The following is a 24,443-nucleotide window of genomic DNA, read 5'->3' on the forward strand; positions in this document are numbered from 1 at the left end:
CGCCATCTTGTGCGCGGCGGCAGGCCCGGCGGCGCGGCTCCCACGCCAGCCCCCACCGGCGGTAGGGAGCGGCAGCATTCCCGGGGGGAGCGGGCGCTGTTCCCCGTCACTTGTCGGGACCGGGTGCCTGGGCAGCGGAGACCCTCCCGCCATGGCGACGCCCGCACGCCCAGCTCCTCCTCGACCTTCCTCCCGTCATGCACCGCGCGTCTCCGCCTGTTCCGGCCCAGCGCCGCGCGGTGATTGGCCTCTCGGGCGTCCTACCCGGAAGCGGGCGCCGCGGCAAGAGATTTGAACGGCAGCGGCCGCCCCGGGAGGCGGCTGCCGAGCCGGTGAGTGTAGCCTCCGGGCCCCGCTGCCCCGCAGCCCGTTAGCGGCTCCCGGCGGGTCTGCTGGCGGCAGGACTCTGGGGGGGCTGGGCGCCTTTCGCCGGGCCGCGCGGGCGGGCCCGCGAAAGGAGGCGGCCGCGGCGGCGTCTCCTTGGGTCTCGTTCGTTGCCCCGCGGAGGATACCGCCGGGTCGGGCGTGCTTGCCTCTTCGGCAGCGCAGTCGCCCGCTCTCGCTGGCAAGCGTTAGCCAGGAGCCCCCGTCAGACGGTAGCCGCCTGTGCCCGGGGCCTGCGGGCGCTCGGGCTGCCCCGTCTGGTGAATTTCCCGCTGGGGGTGTAGCGCTTGGTCATCAGCGCAGGTCGCCCCCCGCCCCGGCCCGCGCTGGGCTGCAGTAAATGCGTTTTCCGTTCCAGAGTCTGCTCAGCGTGGAGAAGCCCAAAGGCCGGCTGCAGTTTCTCCTCGCAGGGGCTGAGAAGAATTGCCAGGTCCCCGTTGCTCTCAGAATGGCTTTAGGTGATTATGAGGAAATTCTCAAGTGCTACGAATCACATGAAAGGAGTGGGACAGGTAGGCCTGATCCGTGGGCACAACCCGATGCGCGCGCCCTGTCTGACCGCTCTCGTGCTTCCCTAAGCACACGTTAACTGTTGCTGTCGAATGCACGGGGCACGTTTCTGTTGTGTGTTTTGCGTGGCAGAGCTCTGGCAGTGTCACTGGAGGTGGGTGTCAGTGGTCGCTTCTTGCTCTAGTGAAGACGCTGCCCGCTGTGCGCGTGACACATTCGCTGCCCCTGTGAGATTACAGGCAAGAAAACACGTCCTCACGCTGAGCTTTCAAGGTCTCTTTTTCCGGTTCTAGGTGGGTTTGCTGATTATTTCGATGTTCTTCGGTGGCTCGACTCATGGGTGTGTGGGCACCTACGTGATGTACTTTCACCACTAGTTTCCCCAGCGGGTCAGCAATATCTTGCCATACTTGAGCAGCCCAGAGGGGTTTACCTCTGGGTTTGCCTGTGCTGCCAGTTGCTCTGCTTCCAGTGCCTCTGGCCTTCTTGTGGGGCTGCCACCACTGGTGGGGCCACTCTCCACCCCTCCCGGCGCCCCGAGCGTGCCTGGGGGAGGAACTGCCGCTCTGCTCAGCAGCAGAAGGCCCCACTGGGCCTTCCGTGGGGCCCTGCGAGGCCCGGGAGAGGCCCTGGGGCTCTTGGTGGGGACCGCTTGGCCCAGCTCATGCTCCTGAGAGGGCCGGAGAAGGCCTGGGGTTGCCTGGAGGGCAGCAGGGCCCTGCCCGTGCCCCAGACAAGCCCGGCTGCTGCGTCCGGGTATGGAATTGGCCATGTCCACCAGCTATCCCCAGGGTGTTCAGCCTCCTGAGCTGGGAGATAAGGATGGAGAGCAGAACAACCCACCCATAACCCAGGAGGAAGTAGCCAATGACCTGCTTCTGCACCCAGACGCACATAAGTCTATGGGGCCGGATGGGATTCACCCAAGAGTACTCAGGGAGCTGGCGGGAGAGCTCACCAAGCCTCTCTCCATCATTTATCAACAATCCTGGTCAACAGGGCAGGTACCAGATGCCTGGAGGGTGGCTAATGTGACGCCCATCTACAAGAAGGGTCGGAAGGAGGATCCGGGGAACTACAGGCCTGTCAGCCTGACCTCGGTACCAGGAAAGATCATGGAGAGGATCATCTTGAGTGAGCTCTCACGGCAAGCGCAGGGCAGCCAAGGGATCGGGGCCAGCCAGCATGGCTTTAGGAAAGGGAGGTGCTGCTTAACCAACCTGATCTCTTTCTATGACCATGTCACCCGCCTTCTGGATGCGGGGAAGGCTGTGGACGTTGTCTATCTGGACTTTGGCAAGGCCTTTGACACCGTCCCCCACAGCATTCTCCTGGAGAAGCTGGCGATCCATGGCATAGACGAGTGTACTCTTTGCTGGGTTAAAAACTGGCTGGCTGGCCGTGCCCAGAGAGTTGGGATTCTAAATATGTGTATGGAGTAGTCCACACTTTTGGAAAAATTTGGGAGGAAAGAGGTTTAATTAATACCCAAGGAAGGAATCTAATACATCAAGAACTAATAGTGAAAATTTTAAAGGCGTTAAGAAAACCAAAGGAGATAGCAGTGGTACATGTGAGAGGACACCAAAAGGGATTAGATTATCGAACCAGAGGGAATAACCTAGCCGATAGAGAGGCCCAGGAAGCAGCCCTGAGGACTCAGGTCGCTAAAATTAATGTAGTACAAGGAGACATTAGTGAAAAAGAACTAGAGGAGAAAGAAAAGAAATTTACCCCTGAGGAACAGGCAAAATTAGAGAAAATAGGAGCTAAGTTAGAACAGGGAAAATGGATGCTGCCCGACGGGCGAGAGATGTTGCCAAAAGCTTATGCCAGGCAAATATTAGAACGCTTACACACACAAACACCTTGGGGTACAAAGGCGATAAGTGATCATTTCCTTAAACAATTTGGCTGTATTGGGATTTTTGAAATAGCAAAGCAAATCAGGCGAGGATGTTTAACTTGTCAAAAAGTAAACAAGAAAGTGTTTCGGCAAGCAGCCACGGGAGGAAGGAAAACAGCTTATAGACCTTTTGAAAGAATACGAGTCGATTTTACTGAATTGCCTAAGGTAGGGAGAATAAAATATTTACTAGTACTAGTAGATCATTTAACACAATGGGTAGAAGCTTACCCTGTAGCGCGAGCTACGGCACAGATGGTAGTAAAAATCTTATTAGAACACTTAATACCTAGATATGGGATAATCCAGTATATTGATTCTGATCAGGGCACACATTTTACTTCTAAAATAATAAAATTATTATGTCAATCATTAGGTATTCAATGGGAATACCACACTCCGTGGCACCCACAAAGCTCAGGGAAAGTAGAAAGAATGAATCAAACAATAAAACAGCAATTGGCTAAATTAATGATTGAGACACAGATGTCCTGGACGAAATGCCTACCATTGGCACTATTAAACATAAGAACTAAGCCACACAGTGAGACTGGATTATCGCCATATGAAATGTTATATGGAATGCCTTACTCCCAAGGGATGCCCCTGGGGAACAATGTGGTTGAAGATTATAGTATCCAAAAATATATAATATCCATTGGAAAAAGGTTAAAAGAACTACGAGAGATTGGGATGATGGCTCAAACACCACCATTAGGATTTGACACATGTGTCGCGAGTGAAAGGTCCAGTGAAGTAGTGGAGAGTCACATCTGAGCCCGGAGAAGCCAAGCTAACCATCAGACGAACTTAAAGAGACCTTCATCAAGAAGCATAAGCCAAGTTGCTGTGGGAATTTCATTGTAACTACTCCTGTAGAATTAGTGGACAGGGATAAATACCTATTAGGAAAGGTGATTTAGTCCATTGTGTAAACGGTGTTGTTTATTTTTAAGGGCAAAGTGTTCTACATGTTTTAAAATATATCATTTTCCAAAAAAGAAGTCAAGGATCTAGGAAACAGTTTAGAATTTTTGTGCATTCGCTGTGGGGCCACCACTCCCCTATATAACCTACCATGGGTTAGGCTTTATTGTTGTCAATTTAATCAAAGAGTGCTTCTTGATTAAAGGTTACCCCTTAAAAGATTAAGGAAGAGGGCAAGACCGGAGGGGAACGAGTGGTGCGGCTTGAAAGGTCTGCCAAGGGCTGCAACCCCTTCGGGCTGTGACCGCCGATCACTATGGCCCTGACCGGACCGCTTCTGGTCCTCTTTGGGGTAAGCTCCTTAACTCTGGTTATGGCAAACAACTGCAGCCAGTGCGTAGGAACTACTAGGAGGGGACGGGTAAGTTCCCAGACTTTGGTTTATAATATCGAAATAAAAGAAAGAATAAGGGAATCGGTACAGCACAGACTACTATTTAACTCATTTTATCATGAAATAGAAACAGGAGTGGAATATGAAATTCCCACAGTTGCTAAAAATCTCTTTGTAAATCTTGCTGAAAACATTGCTAAGTCATTAAATGTAACTAATTGTTATGTTTGTGGTGGAACAAGCCAAGGTGAACGATGGCCATGGGAGGCTATGGAGAGCAACATTAGTAATCCTCAAATATGGAACACAATGCGAGACAAAATACCAAGATGAGAACTGCTTTGTACCAAAATCGCTTAGCCTTGGATTATTTGCTAGCACAAGAGGGAGGTGTTTGTGGGAAGTTTAACCTTAGTAATTGTTGTTTAGAAATTGATGATGAAGGGGAAGCTGTAAATGAACTTGTAAAAGAAATGAAGAAAATTGCACATGTCCCAGTTCAGACTTGGACTGGAGTCGACCTAGAAGGATTCTGGGAAAACTTTACGGGAGGTGATTGGCTTACTAAAATCGGGATTGTTATATTGGGGGCATTTGCAGGATTGTTAATAATTCCATGTTTTATACCTTGTTTTATTAGACTAATACACTCAGTTATACAAGGAACGCAGATGGCTACAGAACCTGTTGATTCAGAACCAGGGAAAGAGAAAACTCTTTCCCTGATGATACTAAAGACAAAAGAAGATTCGAAACTAACACCCATTCGGCAAGTATTAACTCGGTTGGAAACAAAAACACGAATCAATGCCATAGAAAAAGAAAATCGGGGATTGTGAGATGTGCTTAACTGATTCGTGTCAGTGTGGAACAGTGTTAGGGCCACAGGGTGAAGTGTGACCTTTGACTGTTTTGTCTGTCTGGCCGCAGACGAGACGGTGTGTCTGTCGTGTCTGTGTTTTGCAGGAGCCACCTGGCGAACATTCTAGAATACCACCTTAAACCGGTCCTGTTGTTATCTGCGTAGTGACCTGTAAGGGGGGGGATACACCCATTTTTGGCAAGGGCCAACCATTTTAGAGGCAGTTATGAATATGTATTAGTATAGGAGATATAAACCAAAAATGGGGTCTGTAAGGTGTGTGTCTTGGTTGGGCAGAGACCCCCGGCACACCCAGCGCTGTTTGCTTGCCTTTGTTCCTTTAATAAATTATAAATTCTAATTGGAATCCTGTTTGCGATTAAATCATTTATCACAATGGGGTGAAATCCTCTTGGCGGCCGGTCACCAGTGGTGTCCCTCAGGGCTCAGTTTTGGGGCCGGTTTTGTTTAATATCTTTATCAATGATGTGGATGAGGGGATTGAGTGCACCCTCAGTAAGTTTGCAGATGACACCAGACTGGGTGGGGGTGTTGATCTGCTTGAGGGTAGGAAGGCTCTCCAGAGGGACCTGGACAGGCTGGATCGATGGGCCAAGGCCAACTGTATGAGGTTTAATAAGGCCAAGTGCCAGGTCCTGCATTTCGGTCACAACAACCCACAGCAACGCTACAGGCTTGGGGCAGAGTGGCTGGAAAGCTGCCCAGCAGAAAAGGACCTGGGGGTGCTGGTGGACGGCCAGCTTAACATGGGCCAGCAGTGTGCCCAGGTGGCCAAGAGGGCCAACAGCATTCTGGCTTCTATCAGGAATAGCGTGGCCAGCAGGAGCAGGGAAGTGATGGTGCCTCTGTACTGGGCACTGGTGAGGCCCCACCTCGAGTGCTGTGTTCAGTTCTGGGCCCCTCTGTACAAGAGGGACATTGAGGTGCTGGAGCGTGTCCAGAGGAGAGCTACCAGGCTGGTGAGGGGTCTGGAGACCAGGGCATATGAGGAGAGGCTGCGGGAGCTGGGCATGTTTAGCTTGGAGAAGAGGAGGCTGAGGGGAGACCTCATTGCCCTCTACAACTCCCTGAAAGGAGGGTGCAGAGAGGTGGGGGTTGGCCTCTTCTCCCAGGGGAATAATGACAGGACCAGAGGAAATGGCCTGAACTTGCGGCAGGGGAGGTTTAGGTTAGATATTAGGAAGAATGACTTTACTGCAAGAGTGGTCAGGCACTGGAACAGCCTGCCCGGGGAGGTGGTTGAGTCACCATCCCTAGAGGTGTTTAAGAAATGTCTAGATGTGGCACTTCAGGGCATGCTCTAGTGACAGAGATTGTAGGTTGTTTGGTTGGACTCGATGATCTCCAAGGTCTTTTCCAACCATGAAGATTCTGTGATTCTAAGATCAGGAGGGGGATGCCCTCAGCGTAGGAGCTTCCTGGGGGAATGGAGATCCTCTAGGGGTCGGGCAGCAGATTCGGTGAGCCCTTTTGGGTGAGGGGACACTGCAGGGTTCAAACAGACCCAGAAGTTTCTGTGGGTTCCTGGGGCCGGCTTCTGAGCACAGCTGCCAGATGTGCCAACAGAGGTGATGCTCACCTGGATCTCCTACATGCAATCAGGGAAAAAAGGATCAGGGCTGTGATAATGGAGTGGCAGCCTTGGCTGCAGTGTCCATGAAGTAGCGGGTTCTCAGCTCCCCAGGGGAGCAAGCAAGGAGAGACACAGAGTGCAGACAGCAGGTCTCAGAGGGGAAGACTCTGAAGTAACAACCGAAAGGCCGCAAGAAGGTCTCCCCGGAGCCTTCTCTGCTCCAGACGGAACAGCCCCAACTCTCTCAGCCCGTCCTCACAGCAGAGGGGTTCCATCCCTCCGATCATTTCTGTGGCATTCCTCTGGCCCGTTCTGTGAGGCAGCAGCAGGAATGCAGGGAGCTCTGCCTGGGGACAGACAGACTCGGCTGGGAGCTGAGGCGTCAACAGGAGAGGACAGAACAACCTGGGAAACTGGCAGCTTTGTGGCGGGTGAACGTCTGCTCCAGACTTCATACCAACAAACAAGCAACAGCTAGTCAGGGATGTAAAAGCCAGGGCTAAGAAGGTAGAGTTGAGGCTCCTGAGAGAAAGGAAAAAGGCCGAGAGCAGGAGACGTCTGGAGAGCAGGCTTTGGCCTGCTGGGGGACTGGCTTGGAAGAATCCTGTGGGATACGGCCCTGCGGAGAAGCAGGGTGCGGAGGGCTGCTTGAGGATCTCCTCTTCACGCTCCACAATGGCCCGCCTTGACATTCAGAAAGGACGGCGTGGATGAGAAAGAAGCTGCTGACAAAACCCAAGCCTGAAGAGGAAGCACAGAGGAGGTGGAAGCTGGCTGCCTGCCAGCCTCAGGGGTTTTGTGTTTCCATACCGGAGACAGGCAGTTGTGTGTGCGTGTGCTTGTTTATGTGGGGGGGAACTGAGGGATGAGGAGATCCTGGGGCCGGCTTCTGGATAGAGGATGTAAAACCAGCTCCTGGAGGGATCCATTTTCTCTGTGTGTCTCTACAGGTCTATATTTCCCACTGACGTAGTCTGCCATACAGGCAGCGCACCGTACCAATACCCTCCCTGGTATTTTGGTGATGGTTGTCACGGTACTTCCTACTTGAGTCGGAAATTCTATTGAACTAGTACCTCCTTTAATTGTCTATCGTGGCCTGCAACTCCTCAGGTTATCTTGTGAGAGACAGCACCACCAGGGTGAGCCATCAGCATAGAAACATTGACAGCTGAGCAAATGGATCTTCATTCCAGGGCAATGGAGCTTCACTTCAGGGGAACCGTGAGAAACTCTGGGATATGGCCAAGAGAAACCTCCAGAAGTTTACAAGGAGAAGTGTCCGGTCCTGCACTGAGGGGGAGGAAGGTGCATCAGAGCCCGCTGGGACCTAACGTGCTGAGCAGTGGTCCTGAGGAGAAGGTGCTGGGAACTGGAGTGGCCCCCCAAAGAAAAGTGTCCCCCTGCGTGCAGCTCCCCATTTTGGAGGAGTGGGGAGGAACTGGAGAGTGCCCAGAGGAGGTCTGCCCAGGTGTGGTTCAGCGTATAGTGCACATGCGCTGCGTGGGGAGGCTGAGGAATGTGGGCTTCTTTGCCCCTTTGGCCCCATGGTGGAGAGGCTCTGGGCAGGACAGGGGTTGCTCGAAGGACGGTTTCAGAGATGATGGGGCTTTTCTTCTTCGTGGGAGACCGCATGAGAAAGAAAGAATGCCAGAACTTGTAGCTTGGGAGGTTTAAACAGGAAACGGGAGAAAGAAACGTCACTCCAAGGGCAGTGCTGTGGAAAAGGCGGCCATCCAGAAAGAATGTGGATCAGCCCGTGGCTTTGTGTCTAAAGACATATCCCCGAAGGATGGCGAGACTTCAGAAAGCTTAGTGAGTTGCTCAGGCGAGAGCAAGGTGGAGAAGCAGGGGAGATGTCTGCAGCCTGCAGGGAACATGCCCAGGTGTGGAACACAATAGGACAGCCTGCGGTGGTTTCAACAGTGTGGGGCTGTTGAAATGTGAAAAGCCCCCAAGAGATCCAAGGTCTTAATCTCCGTGTCTGTGCCTGTTACCTCTGCCACTGATGCCTATAAGGAGTACAAGAGCCTGATGGCCTCCTCGTCCCCACCTGGGAGCCTGGGAGGTGTCCTGCTGTCATTCTGCACGTGTCATTGCACCTCCCTTCCCACATCATCCGCATGGAAGAGCAACTTGGAAGACATCATCCTGATTATGGAACAGGTCATCCTGAGTGCCATTATGTGGCACATGAAGAACAACCAGGCGATCAGGCACAGTCAGCATGGGTTCATGAAAGGCAGGTCGTGCTTGACAATCCTGATCCCCTTCTAAAACAAGGTGACCCGCTGAGTGGATGAGGGAAAGGCTGTGGATGTTGTTTACCTGGAGTTTAGTAAAGCTTCTTGACACAGTTTCCCACAGCGTTCTCCTGGAGAAATTGGCTGCCCATGGCTTGGATAGGCGTACGCTTCGCTGGGTGAAAAACTGCTGGGACAGCCGGGCCCAATGAGTGGTGGTGAATGGAGCTCAATCCAGTGGGCGGCCGGTCACAAGTGGTGTTCCCCAGGGCTCAGTACGGGGGTCGATTCTCTTTAAAATCTTTATCAATGATCTGGACGATGGGATCGATTGCACCCTCAGTATGACACCAAGTTGGGTGTGAGTGTCGACCTGCCCAAGGGTAGGAAGGCAGGAGAAGAGGAAACGGCATCAAGTTGCACCAGGGGACGTTTAGATTGGACGTCAGGAAAATCTTTTACACTGAAAGGGTTATTAAGCATTGGAACAGGCTGCCCAGGGAAGTGGTGGAATCACCATCCCTGGAGGTATTTAAAATTAGACGGGTAGACGTAGTGCTTAGCGACATGGTTTAGTGATGGTTTTTGTCAGTGTTAGGTGGATGGTTGGACTGGATGATGTGAAAGGTCCCTTCTAACCTAAGCAATTCTATGATTCTGTGACCCCCCAGTTTCTCTAGGAGGCGGTCTGGGCTACCTTCTTCCTCCAGTACCCAACTTGCAGACGTTCTGGTCTCTCTAGCGTCCAGTCCAGACTTAGGCCCTCAAAAATGACTTGCTCGCAGGTGTGTTTTACTCTCTGGTTTCTCTTGTTTGGTGTTTGCTTGTGATTAAACCACTACCATACACACCAATCTTAAGTGCACACCCGCCAGTCTCACCAGTTGCTGGTCCCCCAAAGTACAAAAGAACTTAGGACTTGTGGTTCCCACTCCGGTTGCTGGCACTTGAACCTCCATCTGTGCATAGAGCAGAGATCTCCCTTGCCCCACAAAGCTCTTGGAAAGGGAGGTATTAAGAAAACAGGGCAGGCTGCGGTGATCCGTTGCAGGGCACAGCCAGGGAAGTGTCCTGGCCAGCCATCTGGTTACACATGACCATCTCCTTTCAGCCCTTTTCTCTCTATTTTCCCATGGTCGTTCGTCTACAAACCTTTGATCCTTTCCTAGACATCCCATGGCAAGTCTTGCACAGTCCCCAAATGCACTTTCTGGCGTCCCAACATGAGTCTCAGACCCCGAAAGAAAAAAAACCCTCTTCCGTTGGCAAGGTCACCGTGCAAGGCTCTCCCATTGGCTCACTTAACTAACTGAATTGATGCAACTATGCCAGGACTTTCTTGGAAGGATTTTTTTTCCTTTTGGGTTTTGAATTGTTCCTCTGAAAACATGGCAACTTCTGTCCTAGAAATGGCAATCCTTTCTTTTTTATGGAAGGGTTGGAGACTAGGTCAGGTGAAAATCCCTATATGGTGTATGTAGGTGTTTGAAGCCTTGTGCAGGAGGAGTTGGGCATATTAGAATCCAAGCATCATAGAATGGTTCAGGTTGGAAGGGACCTAAAAGATCATCTAGTCCAACCCCCTGCCGTGAGGTGGGACGTCTTTCACTAGTTCAGGCTGCTCCAAGCTCCTGACCTTGGACACGTCCAGGGATGGGGCATCCACAACTGCTCTGGGCAACCTGTTCCAAGGTCTCACCACGCTCATCATAAAGCATTTCTTCCTTATGGCCAACCTAAATATAACCTCTTCCAGTGTAAAGCCATTGCCCCTTGTTCTGCTATTAAAGGCCCTGGTAAAAAGTCTCACTCCATCTTTCTTGGCCTATGACCACTGCGATTTCATCTGCAAACACTGTGGAGAGAGCCCAGAGATCTCCCAAGACAGGGTTTGGAGGCCTCAAGCACTTGACCAGTATCTAGAGGCTGAGAGCCCTGGGCTCAGTGGTTTGGAGACTGGGGACGGTATAGGAGGAGCCTGAGCGTGCTGGAAGGGTGCTTTCAGAGCTGGTGGAGCTTTTCTTCCTAGTGGAAAACAGCCTGAGAAAGAAAGAACTCCCCAACATGCAGGTGGGGAGGTGCAGCCTGGCCACGAGGAGAAAGAAACGTCACTCCAAGGGCAGTGCTGTGGTGCAACACGCCACCCAGAAGGAGTCTGGATCAGCCCAAGGCTTTGTGTTTCAAGGAAGAGCCAGGGAGGATGGAGAGATCTCAGCAAAGGAAGGTGACAGCAAGATGGGGCAGCCGGGTGGATGACTGCAGCCTGCAGGGAAAGAGGCAGAGGTGATGGGACACTGTAGGACAGCCTGTGGTGGAGAAGATAGAGGGATGTGGCAAAGCTGGAAGTCCCCTAACAGAGCCAGCCTCTTCATGTCTTGGGCTACGGCTGTTGTCTCTGCCACTGATGCCTCTGAGACAACCAGTCCTTCCAGCACTGGGGTCTCGTTGCCTCCTTGTCCATACTCAGGAGCCTGGGAGGTGTCGTACCATAGTCCTGCCCTTGGCATTGCACATCTCCACATCCCACTGTCCCAGGAAGAGCCCTGAGGAAGGAGTGAGGGAGAGGATCTCCCTTCCTGGGGGCTGGGGGTCAGGCCTTGGCCCTTTGGGCGATGGAGTCAGGGCTTGGCCCTTTGCATTAATGAAACACATCCACGTTTACCCAGCATCAGAGTCACCTTCAACTTGCTTTTCCCGACCTGCCATCGCTGCCTCCAGTTTTCTGCTGTAACCGGACCCTGGGGGCAATTCCTCAGTGGGACCCATCAACACCACAAGAAACTTTGGAGTTTGAACCCGACTTTGACTCCTTGAGAGGTTCCTTCAACTTCCTCGCAGCGTCGGAGGTTCACGGACTGGGCCTCGAACCCACCAGAGGGGTCATTAAAACTCCTTGGGCTGGTCCTCTGCGTCTGAGCTGGGCTGGGCTCCTGGGATGGAGGGAGCTCACGGCAAGCGGGCAGCGCTGCAGAGAGACAGCTCTGCCCAGGAGCAGCTCCTCTGCCAAGCGCAGCAGGGCTGAGGGCACTGCCAGGGTGTCTCAGGGAGATGAGCAAGGCAGAGAGAGAGCTTGAAGGTGTCAGGATTGAGAGGACGACTGAGAGCTCACTGGAGGAGAAATCTTTGCAGCCCTTGACAGGGTAAGTCTGCGGGTGCAGGGCACTGCAGGCGGAGTTGCTGGAGGCATCTCCTAAAGCTGGCACAGCCACAGCTTACGGGATCTGTACATGTGGGAGCTCTTGTCAGGCACTTTGAATAGCTGTGAAGGTGGGTGTGCAGCCAGGGGTGCCCAGGGCTGTCCTTCAGAGCAGGCTCCCTGCACCCCAGGGGTCTGTGTGCCGGGGCAGGGACTCCGCCACCTGCCAGGGTCAGCTCTCAGCCTGCCTGGGAAGCCCACCACATCACTGTGGGGAGAAGTTCTGCATGGAAGGAGCATCCCCCGGCGGGGCAAGGTCCTGCTGCTGAGAGGGTTCTGCGTGGCTGAGGGCTGCTCACAGCTGCAGATCACTGCAGGACATTCCCTGGAGACTTCCAGAAGCACAGCAAGGAGGGGGCCAATGGTGATGATTTTTGGTCTGGTGTCTTCTAACATCTCATTGGATTCTTTTCCAGCCTAAAGGTTTCAGCAAATCCAGCACCTCATGCTAAGTAGAGCTAAGCAAGCAGCACAAATCACACCGAATGATAATCCTAAATCATTTATTCTACTTAAAACGTATGTATTTATGCTGAACAATTAATATCCCGCAAGGAGAAGGAAGGAGCACAGGGTCTCCCCGCCCTGCTCAGCCCTGGGCAGCCCCAGCATGACGTCAGAGGTGACACCACTGTGAGGTCACAGCTGGCTGCCTGCACAGCGCTGTGGCGTGTGGGGCAGGAGCCCACAGTTGCCCTGTGGCTGCGGCCCTGGACAGGCTCCTGCTGGCTGCGGCGAGAGGCTGCTGCTGGAGCTGGTTTTGGGGACAGGACACGCTGCTGGGGCTCAGCGGGGAGCCTGCCTTTGCCCGAGATGGCGAGGAGAAAGGCCCCCCAGACAAGACGCCCAGGGGCCTCCAAAGGCTCCTTGGGGACCAAGGGAAACCAACGGCCGGCAGGGTGAGAATGGGGCTGCGCTGCCGGGCGGGCTTCCCGGGGCGGGGGACTGCTGCTGCCAGCTCGCCTCCTCTTCTCCCGGGGCAGGCCTGTCCCGCAAAGGGTGGGGAAAGGAGGGGGACCCCAGCCCTGCTGCCCGCTCTCGCTGCTGCTGGGACAGCCCTTCCTCTGGCAGGGGCCTCCGCTCAGGCTACTCCTCCCCGCCTCAGCTCCCGCGGCCTGGGGACGGTGGGCAGCCGGCATTTGTCTTTGTCCTCCCACAGGGACCCGAGCGCTGGCGTGGAGCTGGTGATGCGCCCTTCACCTGCCGGCTCAGCCGCTCAAGGGCCTGCCGAGGGGCGCGACAAGGCCACAGAAATCGCAAGTAAGCTCAGCACTGCTGCTTGCTCCAAAGTCCTCCGGGGTGAACGTGGAGAGCCGCGCTGTGCCAGAGCTCGGGCCAGTTGTCACAAGTGGCAGGAGAATCGTAGAATCATAGAATTGCCTAGGTTGGAAGGGACCTTTCAGACCATCTAGTCCAACCATCAACCTAACTGTGACAAAATTCATCACTAAGCACTATGTCTACGCGTCTTTTAAACACCTCCAGGGATGGTGCCTCAACCACTCCCCTGAGCAGCCTGTTCCAATGCTTAATAACCCCTTCTGTGTAAAAATTTTTCCTAATGTCCAGTTTAAACCTCCCTTGGCACAACTTGATGCCGTTTCCTCTTGTCCTATGGCCTGTTACTTGGGAGAAGAGACCGACCCCCACCTCTCTACACCCTCCTTTCAGGGAGTTGCAGAGAGCGAGGTCTCCCCTCAGCCTCCTTTTCTCCAGGCTAAACAGCCCCAGCTCCCTCAGCCGCCCCTCACAAGACTTGTGCTCCAGACCCCTCACCGGCTCCGTTGCCCTTCTCTGTGCCTCAATGTCTTTTTTGTGGGGAGGGGCCCAAAACTGGCCACAGCACTTGAGGTGGGGCCTCACCAGTGCTGAGTACAGGGGAATGTTCACTGCCCTAGTCGTACTCACCACACTGCTCCTGATACAGGCCAGGATGCTGTTGTCCTTCTTGGCCACCTGGGCACACTGCTGGCTCATAGTCAGCCGTCTGTCGACCAACACCCCCAGGTCCTTTTTTGCCGGGCAGCTTTCGAGCCACTCCTCCCCAGGCCTGTAGTGCTGCATGGGGTTGTTGTGACCCAAGTGCAGGACCTGGCACTTGGCCTTGTTGAACCTCATGCCATTGGCCTTCAGCCCATCGATCCAGCCTGTCCAGATCCCTCTGCAACGCCTTTCTACCCTCAAGCAGGTCGACACTCCCACCCAACTTGGTGTCACCTGCAAACTTAGTGAGGGTGCATTCCATCCCCTTGTCCAGTGTAGGCTGCCCTGCTCTTTGCCCCGGGGAGGGCGTGCCTGGGACTCGGTGCCCACCTCCCCACAGGGAGCTGAAATATGCCTGGCTGGGCATCCTAGAGAAGAGATCTCAAGGGGCAGGCTTAACTTTTCTCTGGTTTCTTTGCCCAGGGACGGTCTTCAGCCTTCCTTGCCTTCTGGCTGTTGCCCTGGTCTCTCTGTGGAGACATCTGCTGAGCATGTGCCTCTTGGCCGCGTACGTACGACATGTTTCTGCTGCGGATGGGGGGTAGAACGGGGGTGTCTGAGGGCCGGTGCCAGCAAAGGGCAGAGCAGAGGGTGCTCCCCAGCCAGCAGCCCGGGGCTCCCAGTGGGGCGCCTCAGCTTGGGCGCTGCTCGTGCTGTGGCCATTCTCAGGGGAGCCAAGAGCAAAGCCCCTCGGCAGCCATTTGCTGCAGCCCCAAGCTTTGGCTGCGGCAGGACAAACTGCCCCGTAGCCAGACGCTCGGGTGCAGAGCCAAGCCTCCACAGGGCAAGGGTTTTCCCCAGCTCAGGCGAGAGACCACGCCGGTCTGTGGAGGCCTCTGGGAGGAAAGGTGGACAAGGCTCCTGCGCTTCCCAGCTCTGCGGGAAAACACTTGCCCTAAGAGGGATGTGTGTGATGGCAAGGGAGAACAGGCCTGCCTCCTCAGCCAGAGGGAGAGCAAGGTCCGCACCAGAAAGACTGCTGGAAAGCACTCTTCGTGTGCTCGACGTCTTTGCTTCCTGGGATGATCTTCCTGGAGACCTTCCTTTGGGGAAGAGCTGCCGGCAGCGTTGAACGATGTGGACAGAAATCGTGTTCCTGCTGGACGCTGCTCTGTCAGTTCTCTGTCAGCAGCAGGCTTCCAAAACGGTGTCTGTTTGGCCTGAAAAGGGAAATCCGCCTGTGAAGGGGTTTGTCCAAGGCTTGGATCATGACAGCACCAGGACTCCCTCTTTTTCAGGCAAAAGATGGCCCTGCAGAAGAAGGCGTTCTTGCAAGTCTTCTTGTTGCTCCCCCTGGCTCTTGGTGAGTTTTCATGAGCAACCATCTGAGAGCGACAGCCTGGCTGGGCTGGACGCCACCTTTCCTTTTGGGCCAGTATGTGCGGAAACTCCCGTGGCCCAAGTGCTTCCCAAGCAAGTCCTTGAGTGGGACTGCCTTCTGGGCTCCCAGTAAGACTGGTAGCCTCCCAGTCACACTGCTGCCCTGCCTACCGGACCACAGGGCTCACTTAGTCGGCACCTCTGCGAGAGACGGGGGTAGCTCTTTGCAAGCCTGACCTGGGGATTCCCAGAGGGCAGGGGCCATGCAGGGGGACCGATGGAGAGGTACCTCTCCTCGCCCAGCAGCCTGGTCTCGGTGCTCACTGGGGCAGTGAGGGGAAATGGGGAATAGCTCTGGGGCACCGAGCACACCTGAAGATCACGGCTGCGCAGTCCGCTCAAGCCCGGGCTGATGGCCCCCGGTCAGAGGTGTGTCCTCTCCCTGCACCCCATGTCCCCCCGCCTCCTCAGCTCACCTGCTGCCCCAGCCCCAAGGCAACAGGGACAGACAACGCCACTGCAGGCATCGCCAGCACCCCCGGTAAAATAACTGTCTCTTGCTGATGTGAATTGCAGCTGCTGTTCACTGCGGGACCTCGCTGCCAGGCCTGAAGCCCCTGTGGTAAGCGATGTTTCCTGAGCTGGAATTGGGTCTGTGCAGAAGGGTCAGACGACCTCGTGTCCCTGCACCCATTTGCCTGAGAGCCGGGGCTCCCGCACGGCCCTTCCTGCCTTTGCCTCTTGCGCCAGCTGGTGCGGAAGGGAAGCGCTGGCAAAGCAGGGAACGCACGCGTGTCTCTCCTCCTTGCTGAGCTCAGAGGCTCCCAGTGGGGTGGGCAGCTCTCTGACAACATCTGCTTTCCTGGTTCCTGCAGGAACTGCCCGGTTTTAATGGCGCAGCAAACTCAAAAGATGCAGCTAATGCTGGAGGAGGTGGCTCGGCTGAGGGCAGAGATCAGCAGCATGAAGCAGGTGCTGCGGCGTGTTGGGGAAGGAGGCTTGGCTGGGCAGAAGCCCTTGGGGCTGTGGGTGTGTGGGACTGCTGACTGCAGTCAGCCAGCCTTTGCCCCAGGGGCCTCCTGGGCTGCACAGGCCCTTCTCCGGCCCCACTTTCACCGGCCGCTTCAGGCAGCGCAGGACTCCCTTGGCACGCCAGCACCTCTGGCTGCTCTGGCTGGGCTCCTCAGGCAGGGGTGGGACCCAGGCACGCTCACGGGGGGCCAGCCATCGCTGGCAGGGCTTGAGTCCACCTTCCACCTGCCCTGGAGAGTGTGGAGGATGGGGACGAGGGTGTGGGGACCCTCATCAACCCACCTCGGGGCCGTGGCCATGGCTGTGGGCACAGACACTGTTCCTCAGTCCTGCAGCTCCGTGGAGAGGGTTTGCCTTGCCTTTCTGACAGTGGCCCTTTGCCGCTCCGGGCGCTAGTAGCCACGCTGAACGTTGATGTGCTCCTTTTCTCTGTTTGTTTATGGCGTTCCCAGGAAGTCGAGGAAATGAAGCAGGCAGCATCTGAGAGGGCTTTGGAAGCCTACGTGGAGATGTCTGACTGGGCCCTGCAAAGCTCTGGTATGGACACAAGCAGCCCCGTCTCCTTGCCCTGCGCTTGTCTGCAGCCCTCCCCAAAGGCGCCTGCGCTCCAGGCGCTGCTCTCCAAAGTGGGGGAGCTGAAATGCTTGGGGGGTCCCAGGGCAAGGCTGTGGCAGAGCAGCTCTCTCAGACTCCCTCCCAACCCTGCCCTCGGCATCCTCACGCTGCCTCTGGCGCTGCCCCCGCACGTGTTCCTGTGCGGACGGAGGGGCTCTCTTCCTCTCCTCAGCATTGGAAAAGGAGATGGCCGGGCCGTCCTTGGCTGCCCACGCAGCAAGCCCTCAGCTTGGGTCTGCTGCCATTCACATGGGCACCGTCTGTCTCCCAGAACCCTCAGACCTTCTCCTGCTGGCGCTGGGAGTGCAGCAGTCACCAGGCACGTGGCCGCTGTCATTCCCCTGCGCGGCTGGGCAGCTGGGCAGCCCACCAGCCTGGGACGAGGACAGGACTGACAGAGGCGCAGCTGGCCGGCGGTGTCAGAAATAGTGTCTGAGCACCAAGCCCTCCTCGTCTGTGGCCTCTTGCAGTCGTCTGCTTTCCCTTCCCTGCAGGTGCCAGCATTGACCTGCAGAGAACTTCGGAGACCTACACCTGCAAAAACGACTGGTTCTGGAGGTTTATTGAGTTCTTTTGCACTCCCCGCGGTCCCGATCGCATTTTGCAGGTATTGTAGCAGAAATCGAGAGGGAATTCTTTCCTTTCTTCCTGTGAAGTTGGAGACTGACCTCAGGGCTCTCCCTTCGGTCCAGTGTTGCGCCGTCTTGGGGGTGGGAGGCGAGAGGTGGGGGGTGCCCTGCAGAGCCCCTGGGCAGGGATGTGTTTCTGCAAGGCCCTGACTAGAATGGTTTCGTAACCGCTGTTCTCCTCTGCTCCATAATACTGACAGCCCTGGCAAAGGTCGGTCAGGGAAGGAGGCCTCCTGCTTCTGTCCACTTCCTCACACACACCTCATTTTCAAGCTGAAATAGACCCCACAGACACACCGGTGCCTACGCTTCAAGCTACGTGGGCAGTTGTCTTGGCCCCAACACTCTCTCACGCTTCATTGCTCTGGCTTTCTGGTTGCAGCCGGATGTTTCCCCAGGAAACTGCTGGGCTTTCCCAGGGCATCAGGGCCAGGTGGTCATCAGGTTGCCAGCGCGAGTCCACCTGACTGCCATCACTGTGCAGCACATCTCCAAAGAAGTCTCTCCATCTGGGACCGTCACCAGCGCCCCCAGGGACATCGCTGTCTTTGTAAGTCTCTGCTGGGTGCTTCTGGTGCGGATCTGGTCCTGGGGGAAAGCCATGACAGGGTCTTCCTTGCTTTTGTGCCTCCTCTGAGGTTGGAGTCCCGGTCTCCTGAGCACTGCAGGGCCCTGGTGAGGCTCTAGGAGTCTCCTCCTAAGGGCTCTAGAGGTCTCCTCCCTCTTAAGACTTGTTCTGGCCAAGCAGCTCAGGGTTCTTGACTAAAACTCAAGCGGAGCCTGAGCTCCACCGTAACCAGTGCTAGACTAGGGCTAGAGCCCCAGGGGAGGGTGGGTAGGTAACAGGGCTGACCCAGCACCTACGTTCCCTCTTTGTCGGGACGAGTCTGAGCTGCTCTCCTTGTGCTTTGCCCCACAGGGAGTGGATGTGGACGGAGAAGAGGAAACTCTCCTGGTGACCTTCATGTACGATGTGGCAAAAGAGGCCATTCAGACCTTCCCTCTGAAGGTGCGATGCACGCACGGTGTTGGGGGAAGATGCCAGGGAGCAAAGCAGGTTTGCCTGCAGGGCCATGGCAGGAGGAGCGTGAATGCTTTCTCCCTGGGCAGAGGGGGCCTGGGTCACCGCCAGGAGAGAGCTGGTGGGGTTGGGAGGGCTGAGTGGCACGCGGTGGTGCTAGCAAAAGGACAGTGAGGGCAAGGTCAGGCCCGTGGGAGCATGAGTCCCAAGAGATCCCTGGCTGCCTTCAGCAGAGCCCGCTGCACACGCAGCCACTGCACCCGAGCAACGTCTTTGTGCCATGGAGAAACCGAGACGCCCGCTGGAGAAAGCCGTCGGGCAGCACCCTGGCTCCATCCCGTGGCCTGCTGGCAGGCTGGACGGTGTCCTCTCCTCCCAGCATAGCATGCCCCTTCTCTCCCGCTGCTCTCACGCCTGCCCGCAGGAAAGCGGGCAGAGCAGACAGCGGGAGCTCGGGGGGGTGTCACACCAGCTGCCCCACGCAAAGGAGCACCTCCCCGGCCTCTCTGCCGGCACAGAGCGAGGCGCAGAGGGAAGGGGCAGAGGGGAGGGAGGCTGAGCCCCAGCCGGGCCCATGCAGAGGGTGCCAGGTGCCTTCCCCCTCCCCGTGTCCCCAGCCTCCCCAGCACCCCGCTACCAGAGCCAGCCTCAGGTTTCCACAGCCGCTCCCACCCACTGTCAGGAGCTTGTTCCTGAGCAGGAGCAGGGCTGGTGGGGGGAGATACCTTGACTGCATTGTGGCTCTTAACACCTCCGATTCCTTTTCCCTCTTTTCCTCGCAGAACGCCCCGCATCCCAGAGCCTTCTCCTATCTCAAACTCCTTGTGAAGAGCAACTGGGGAAAACCAAAGTACACATGCATTTACCGAGTGCAGGTTCATGGGAAGATGGCAAAACCAAACAGCCTCAACTGAAACCAGAGACAGAAAAAGGACAAACATAAAAAAGAAGAAAAAGAATAATGTTGCTGCGACTCAGATTGGTGTAGAAGATTTGTCTCCTAAGTTGGGTGCACAATAAGGTCCATTGCAGGGAGGGCAGTCGTGGGAAAGCAACAGAAGATCGGCGAGGAGGATTGTTAATACGCTCAAGTGACTCACAGCTGGGTGCTGGAAAACACATATATCACACTAATTGTTATTCAGTCTCGGACGCTTGCAAGAAAAACACTTGCACTTCGATAACATAAACCTGTGATGGACTCAGGGACACCTTATCCAGCCACTTGAGAATCCTGGCCTGGTGCTGAAGAAGATCAAAGCACAGTGGGAAAACGATGCCTGTTTGAACCCTTTAAATGCCAGGCAGAACAGGGAGTCCGTGCGTGCTCTTGCTCACAAGGACTCTCTCGCTGCCAAGGGCTCTTGCTAACAAGGACTCTCTCTCACTCCACGGTGCCCGCAGTCCCTGCTTCCGTGCCTCTGCCCGGGTGTTGCTTCGGAGATTCCCTGGTCTGTGAGGTATCGAGAAGAAACTTGTTCTTTGCCTTTCATCCGTGGTTTTGTGGTTGTTCCTGCGTCCTGCCCGCATCGGCTCACACAGCGGGGTTACAACCAGGGACTGAGTCTGGTAAATAGGTAAACGTAGCTCCTTGTGAAGAACAAACAGCGAATACCACATCCCCGAAGAGACTGGAGGGACCGATAACAAGCTCGCAAAATAAATGGGGGAGTTGCAAAAGCTGCTGCATTTATCTTCCCCAGTCCACACAAAGAGATTCCTCTATTATCAGCTCAAACCAGCCACCGTACACCACTAGGAACCACCCAAGACCTACCATGAAGCCCCTAACAGAGTTAATGTGCATGTGCCAAGGGGATGTGAATATGGAGATGAGTTCTGGAAATGTAATGAACGTGGCAATGAGTGCTGAGACATGTAACGACCACGCATATTCTGTATGGATGTAAGTCTCTGTGAATCTCACATTCAGTGGACATGTCAGGTGGAGAGATCCCCCACGTCCCCGGTGCTGAATAAAAGAATGCCTGCTTCTTAAGACTACATCGGTGTTAAGAAGTTCATTCCCGATTTCGGTGACAGTTTCTGGCGACCCAGATGGGACTCTGCCTCTGAATCTCGACAGATCCTTGGAATTGCAGGGCCTCCATCCGGCACCGAGGGATTCTCAGGGAGAACCTCCGATCCCCGGACCAAAGAGCTCCGAGCAAGGCCCCTGGAAAGGTGAAGGCATTCTTTTCTTTAAGGGATATTAAGGGTTGCCTGTCCATAAGGCGAGGCATAAGCCTCGCAGGGTTGGGCTGTAAAGGTACCTAAGGGAAGGAGTTGGTCTCACCGGATGAAAGCCTGTGAGAAACGCGGCTGATAAGCGTAAAGGTATTGTCCTCAACACCAGGCGGGGAAGGGCCGCACCAAGAGCAAAGGTCTGGTATAAAAGGTTCAGGCCCTAAGGTTTTGTTATTTTGTCTTGTGTAATAAGTGCTATGTTCAGTTGTCATTTTCTTTGTGTTTTGTGTTGTTCGTTCTACTAGTACTATCCTATAATGGGTAGCAAGCCCTTGGCGGAAGGGGGAATTTTGAAAAAGTCTCCTTTAGGTTGTATACTCCTTTAGGTTGTATACTGAAGCGTTGGAAACAAATAGGAGGGGACCCGCTCACGAGAAAGCAGCTGATTGAATATTGTAACAATTGGTGGCCGTTATGTACTTCAGAAGATCAAGAAAAATGGACAAGAAATGGGACTTTAAAATAGAATACAATTTTACAGCTTATGTTATTTTGTAGCAGGGAAAACAAATGGGATGTATGTAGATTTGTTTTTCACTTTAAGAAACCACCCAGAGTGGCAGAAGGATTGTGGGCGATAACCAGATATCAGAGACGGTTATTCGGAATGAGACATGCTACGCCAAAAGCCATTAATTGGTCAAAATCGTATGAGGTTAAACAAGAACCAAATGAATCGCCACCTGCATTTATGGAACGAGTAAAGAATACTGCTAGGAAATACACGAACGTGGACCCCGAGAGGAGGCTGGGCAATTGGCCTCTATTTTTATGGGACAATCTGCCCCGGATGTACAAAAGAAACTCCAAAAGTTAGAAGGAGAAGATTCGAGGGACTTGGGAACATTGGTGTAAGTAGCTTGGACCATCTAGAATAACAGAGAAAAGGAGAGGGAGAATCAAAGAGAAGGGAGATTAATTGCCGCATTGACGGGAGTTGCTCCGGGAAGAATGAACGGGGCCCGGGGAAGTAGAGGAGGCTACAGAAGAGTTGGGAAGGAACTCGTTTAGCAGAAGCTCAGTGCGCGATCTGCAAAGAGCGAGGACATTGGAAAAACGCGTGCCCTAGAGTCAGTAACCAAGGCTCGATCCTGCAGCCTGTCAAGGTGATGGCTTTAGGTGATGGTTTAGGGAAGCGTTGCAAAACAGGTAGTAGTAATAAGTCACCTACGTAAACAAATCAATAGCAGGCATGCATCGAGGATTGCTGAAGAGGAAAGTTCATCTGGAGGGCAACTGACGGAGAGGAAGATACGACCACCAGATGAAGTAAACGACCACCAGAACGACTGTGATTCGCGAAATGACTTGCCTCATGATTGTGCAATTGGTTCTGGGAGGGGGCGTGCTTATGTTAATGATTTAGGGAAAACGAATGAATACGTAACAATTTTGTAAATATAAATGGCTCAAAATAAGATCATTGTGGGAGCACTTATGGTGGAAAATCCCCAGTGCGACCGCAGCGCTGCTAATAAAGAATACCTGCTCTACAGGACCATCTGCTGTTGAGTTTATTTCTTTGCTTCAGCTCGTCTCTGTAATCCTGAAAGTTGAAAATATTATAACCATCTGATTTAGGTGAGACCCCCAAAGAGTGACCTTTGGAAGTCTCAAAGAGGGGAACTGTTACACCCAGGGACTGAGCGTCTGGTCAATGGTACTTGACTCCTCCCTGAGGAGGGGTTCAGAAAGCCCGGGGGGTCCTTTCTGAGCCCCGGGACCCAACGGGAAGGTCTCCCTGACGGCTGGTCTGACCCCGGCCCCTGTGCAGTAAATAACCAAGTGTGCCCTTCCAGCGTGTCACAGAGTCATGGAATGTGTTGGGTTGGAAGGGACCCTTAAAGGCCATCTCGTCCAACCCCCGGCAGTGAGCAGGGACGTCTTCAACTAGATCAGGTTGCTCAGAGCCTCATCCAGCCTGGCCTTGGATGTCTCCAGGGATGGGGCCTCCACCCTCTCTCTGGGCAACCTGGGCCGGTGTCTCACCACCCTCAGTGTAAAGAGCTTCTTCCTAATGTCTGATCTAAACCTGCCCTGCTCTAGTTTAAAGCCATTGCCCCTCGTGCTGTGGCTCTGTGCCCTCGCAAACAGCTCCTCCAGCTCTCCTGGAGCCCCTTCAGGGACTGGAAGGGGCTCTAAGGTCTCCCCGGGGCCTTCTCTTCTCCAGGCTGAACCCCCCCAGCTCTCTCAGCCTGTCCCCACAGCAGAGGGGCTCCCGCCCTCGGATCACCTCCGCGGCCTGTCTCGTAAAGCGCTGCCACATTCACCGCTGACTTTGTTAAATCGCTGGTTTATGTTAATAAATATTTCCCCACTTCTCTCCCACAAGTGAAGCCAATGGCTGCGCGCGCCACAAATTGGCCCTTGGTGCCGGGCTCCTGAAATGCCCCTAATGCTGCCACCACTCCCGGAACGCTCCCAGTGGCCACTCCTGTGCTAAAGCGCCACCGCGCAGGGAGCGGGGCGCGGCGGGGAGGAGTTGGTGGGATCGGCGGTGTGTGTTTGGGAGACCCCGCTTTCTGCCCCCAGTGGAGGGCGCGGGGCTGGGGCAGCCGGCAGTGTGGGGCCTGCGAGGCTGCCTGCGCCCGGCCGGTGCCACTTCTGCCGGGACGAGCCCAAATTCGGGGGTCAGCAGCATCAGAAGCTCCGCTGGAGGCAGCGCCTGTGCTGGAGCCATGGTGGGTGCACTCCTGCTCTCACCAAACTAGCTTGTTCTGGCATCTCTCCCCATCTACTCTCCTCAAGGATACAACATCCCAAGACTTCCTTGTATCCAACTAAGCCCAGCAGATGTCTAACCCATCCGCTTACAAAGCGTTTCAAACTTAGCTACATTATTCCAGTAAGGAGGAACCAGATGTTCTTTTCAACTGGGTATCAGTAAGGCCTGAGGGGCTTTCCACCCCAGCCTTTTGTGCTGTTCAAGGCTACTGTATCACCAGCGACGGTATCACCCTGGCAGCAGCCATTGGCACCTGCTGTTCTGTAACCTTCAGCAGTCCCACCACAGAAGGGTCAGCTGAAAGACCGGGTAAGGCAGACAGCTGTGTAATGTCCTCAGTCCCTCCAGCTGCTATACCAACAGCCCGCCGATACGCTTTCGGGTCTTTGAAATACCCTCTCTTGAGCAAGTCTACGCCAAGGATGCACGGAGCGTCTGGGCCACTCACAATGGAGCGCTTCCGCCATTTATTCCCAGTTCGGCTCACTTTGGCCGAAGTACAGTCAGTTCTTGAGACCTGTCACACCAGAATCAGCAACAGATTTTGTCCCTTTATGAGTCAATGGCAATAGGGTACACTGTGCACCGCTGTCCACCATGTCTTTATGCTTTTGTGGCTCTAATACACGAGGACATCGAATCCACACAGCCCAATAAACTCGGTTATCCCTCTCCCCCTCCTGGCTGGAGGCAGGGCACCTCTAATGTTGAGGACAACATCTACAGTTAGCAGATGAGTTCCGACCCGGACCAGAGAACTGCTCCCTGGGCACTGGAGCAGCCACCCTCCTGGAAGAATTCTTTCTTCTATCTGTTTTACCTTGCAACTAGTGCCTGTAGGGCCAAGGTAGGTCC

At 54.6% G+C, this 24,443-nt stretch overlaps 1 protein-coding gene across 4 annotated transcripts; it reads left to right on the forward strand.

The window, feature by feature from the left end:
* Positions 1-260: 260 nt before the first annotated feature.
* Positions 261-22,357, forward strand: LOC141734561 (sperm-associated antigen 4 protein-like). 4 transcript variants are annotated; one of them, XM_074566439.1, is made up of 12 exons: positions 277-332; positions 743-896; positions 13,176-13,276; positions 14,423-14,507; positions 15,238-15,302; positions 15,896-15,941; positions 16,195-16,291; positions 16,804-16,888; positions 17,461-17,573; positions 17,978-18,145; positions 18,515-18,604; positions 19,399-22,357. In XM_074566439.1, exons 3-12 carry the CDS (start codon positions 13,204-13,206, stop codon positions 19,528-19,530), a joined length of 954 nt encoding a protein of 317 aa, XP_074422540.1. In that variant the 5' UTR covers positions 277-332; positions 743-896; positions 13,176-13,203; the 3' UTR covers positions 19,531-22,357. The 4 variants fall into 4 exon arrangements, with proteins under 4 accessions (XP_074422539.1, XP_074422540.1, XP_074422538.1 ...); XM_074566438.1 differs by lacking the exon at positions 15,896-15,941 and having other exon boundaries at positions 261-332; XM_074566437.1 differs by lacking the exons at positions 277-332; positions 743-896 and adding an exon at positions 12,754-12,915.
* The last annotated feature ends 2,086 nt before the right edge of the window (positions 22,358-24,443 follow it).

The sequence above is a fragment of the Larus michahellis genome, chromosome 24 (genome assembly GCF_964199755.1).
Source record: "Larus michahellis chromosome 24, bLarMic1.1, whole genome shotgun sequence".
In the NCBI taxonomy this organism is placed as follows: Eukaryota; Metazoa; Chordata; class Aves; order Charadriiformes; family Laridae; genus Larus; species Larus michahellis.

Excerpts from the sequence above, each read along its gene's own strand:
- LOC141734561 (XM_074566436.1), top strand. The coding sequence starts at position 14,133 with ATGCCATTGGCCTTCAGCCCATCGATCCAGCCTGTCCAGATCCCTCTG. Across the intron at positions 14,508-15,237 it reads AGCATGTGCCTCTTGGCCGC|GCAAAAGATGGCCCTGCAGA; the intron begins GTACGTACGACA and ends CCTCTTTTTCAG. Across the intron at positions 18,146-18,514 it reads CCAGGGACATCGCTGTCTTT|GGAGTGGATGTGGACGGAGA; the intron begins GTAAGTCTCTGC and ends TTTGCCCCACAG.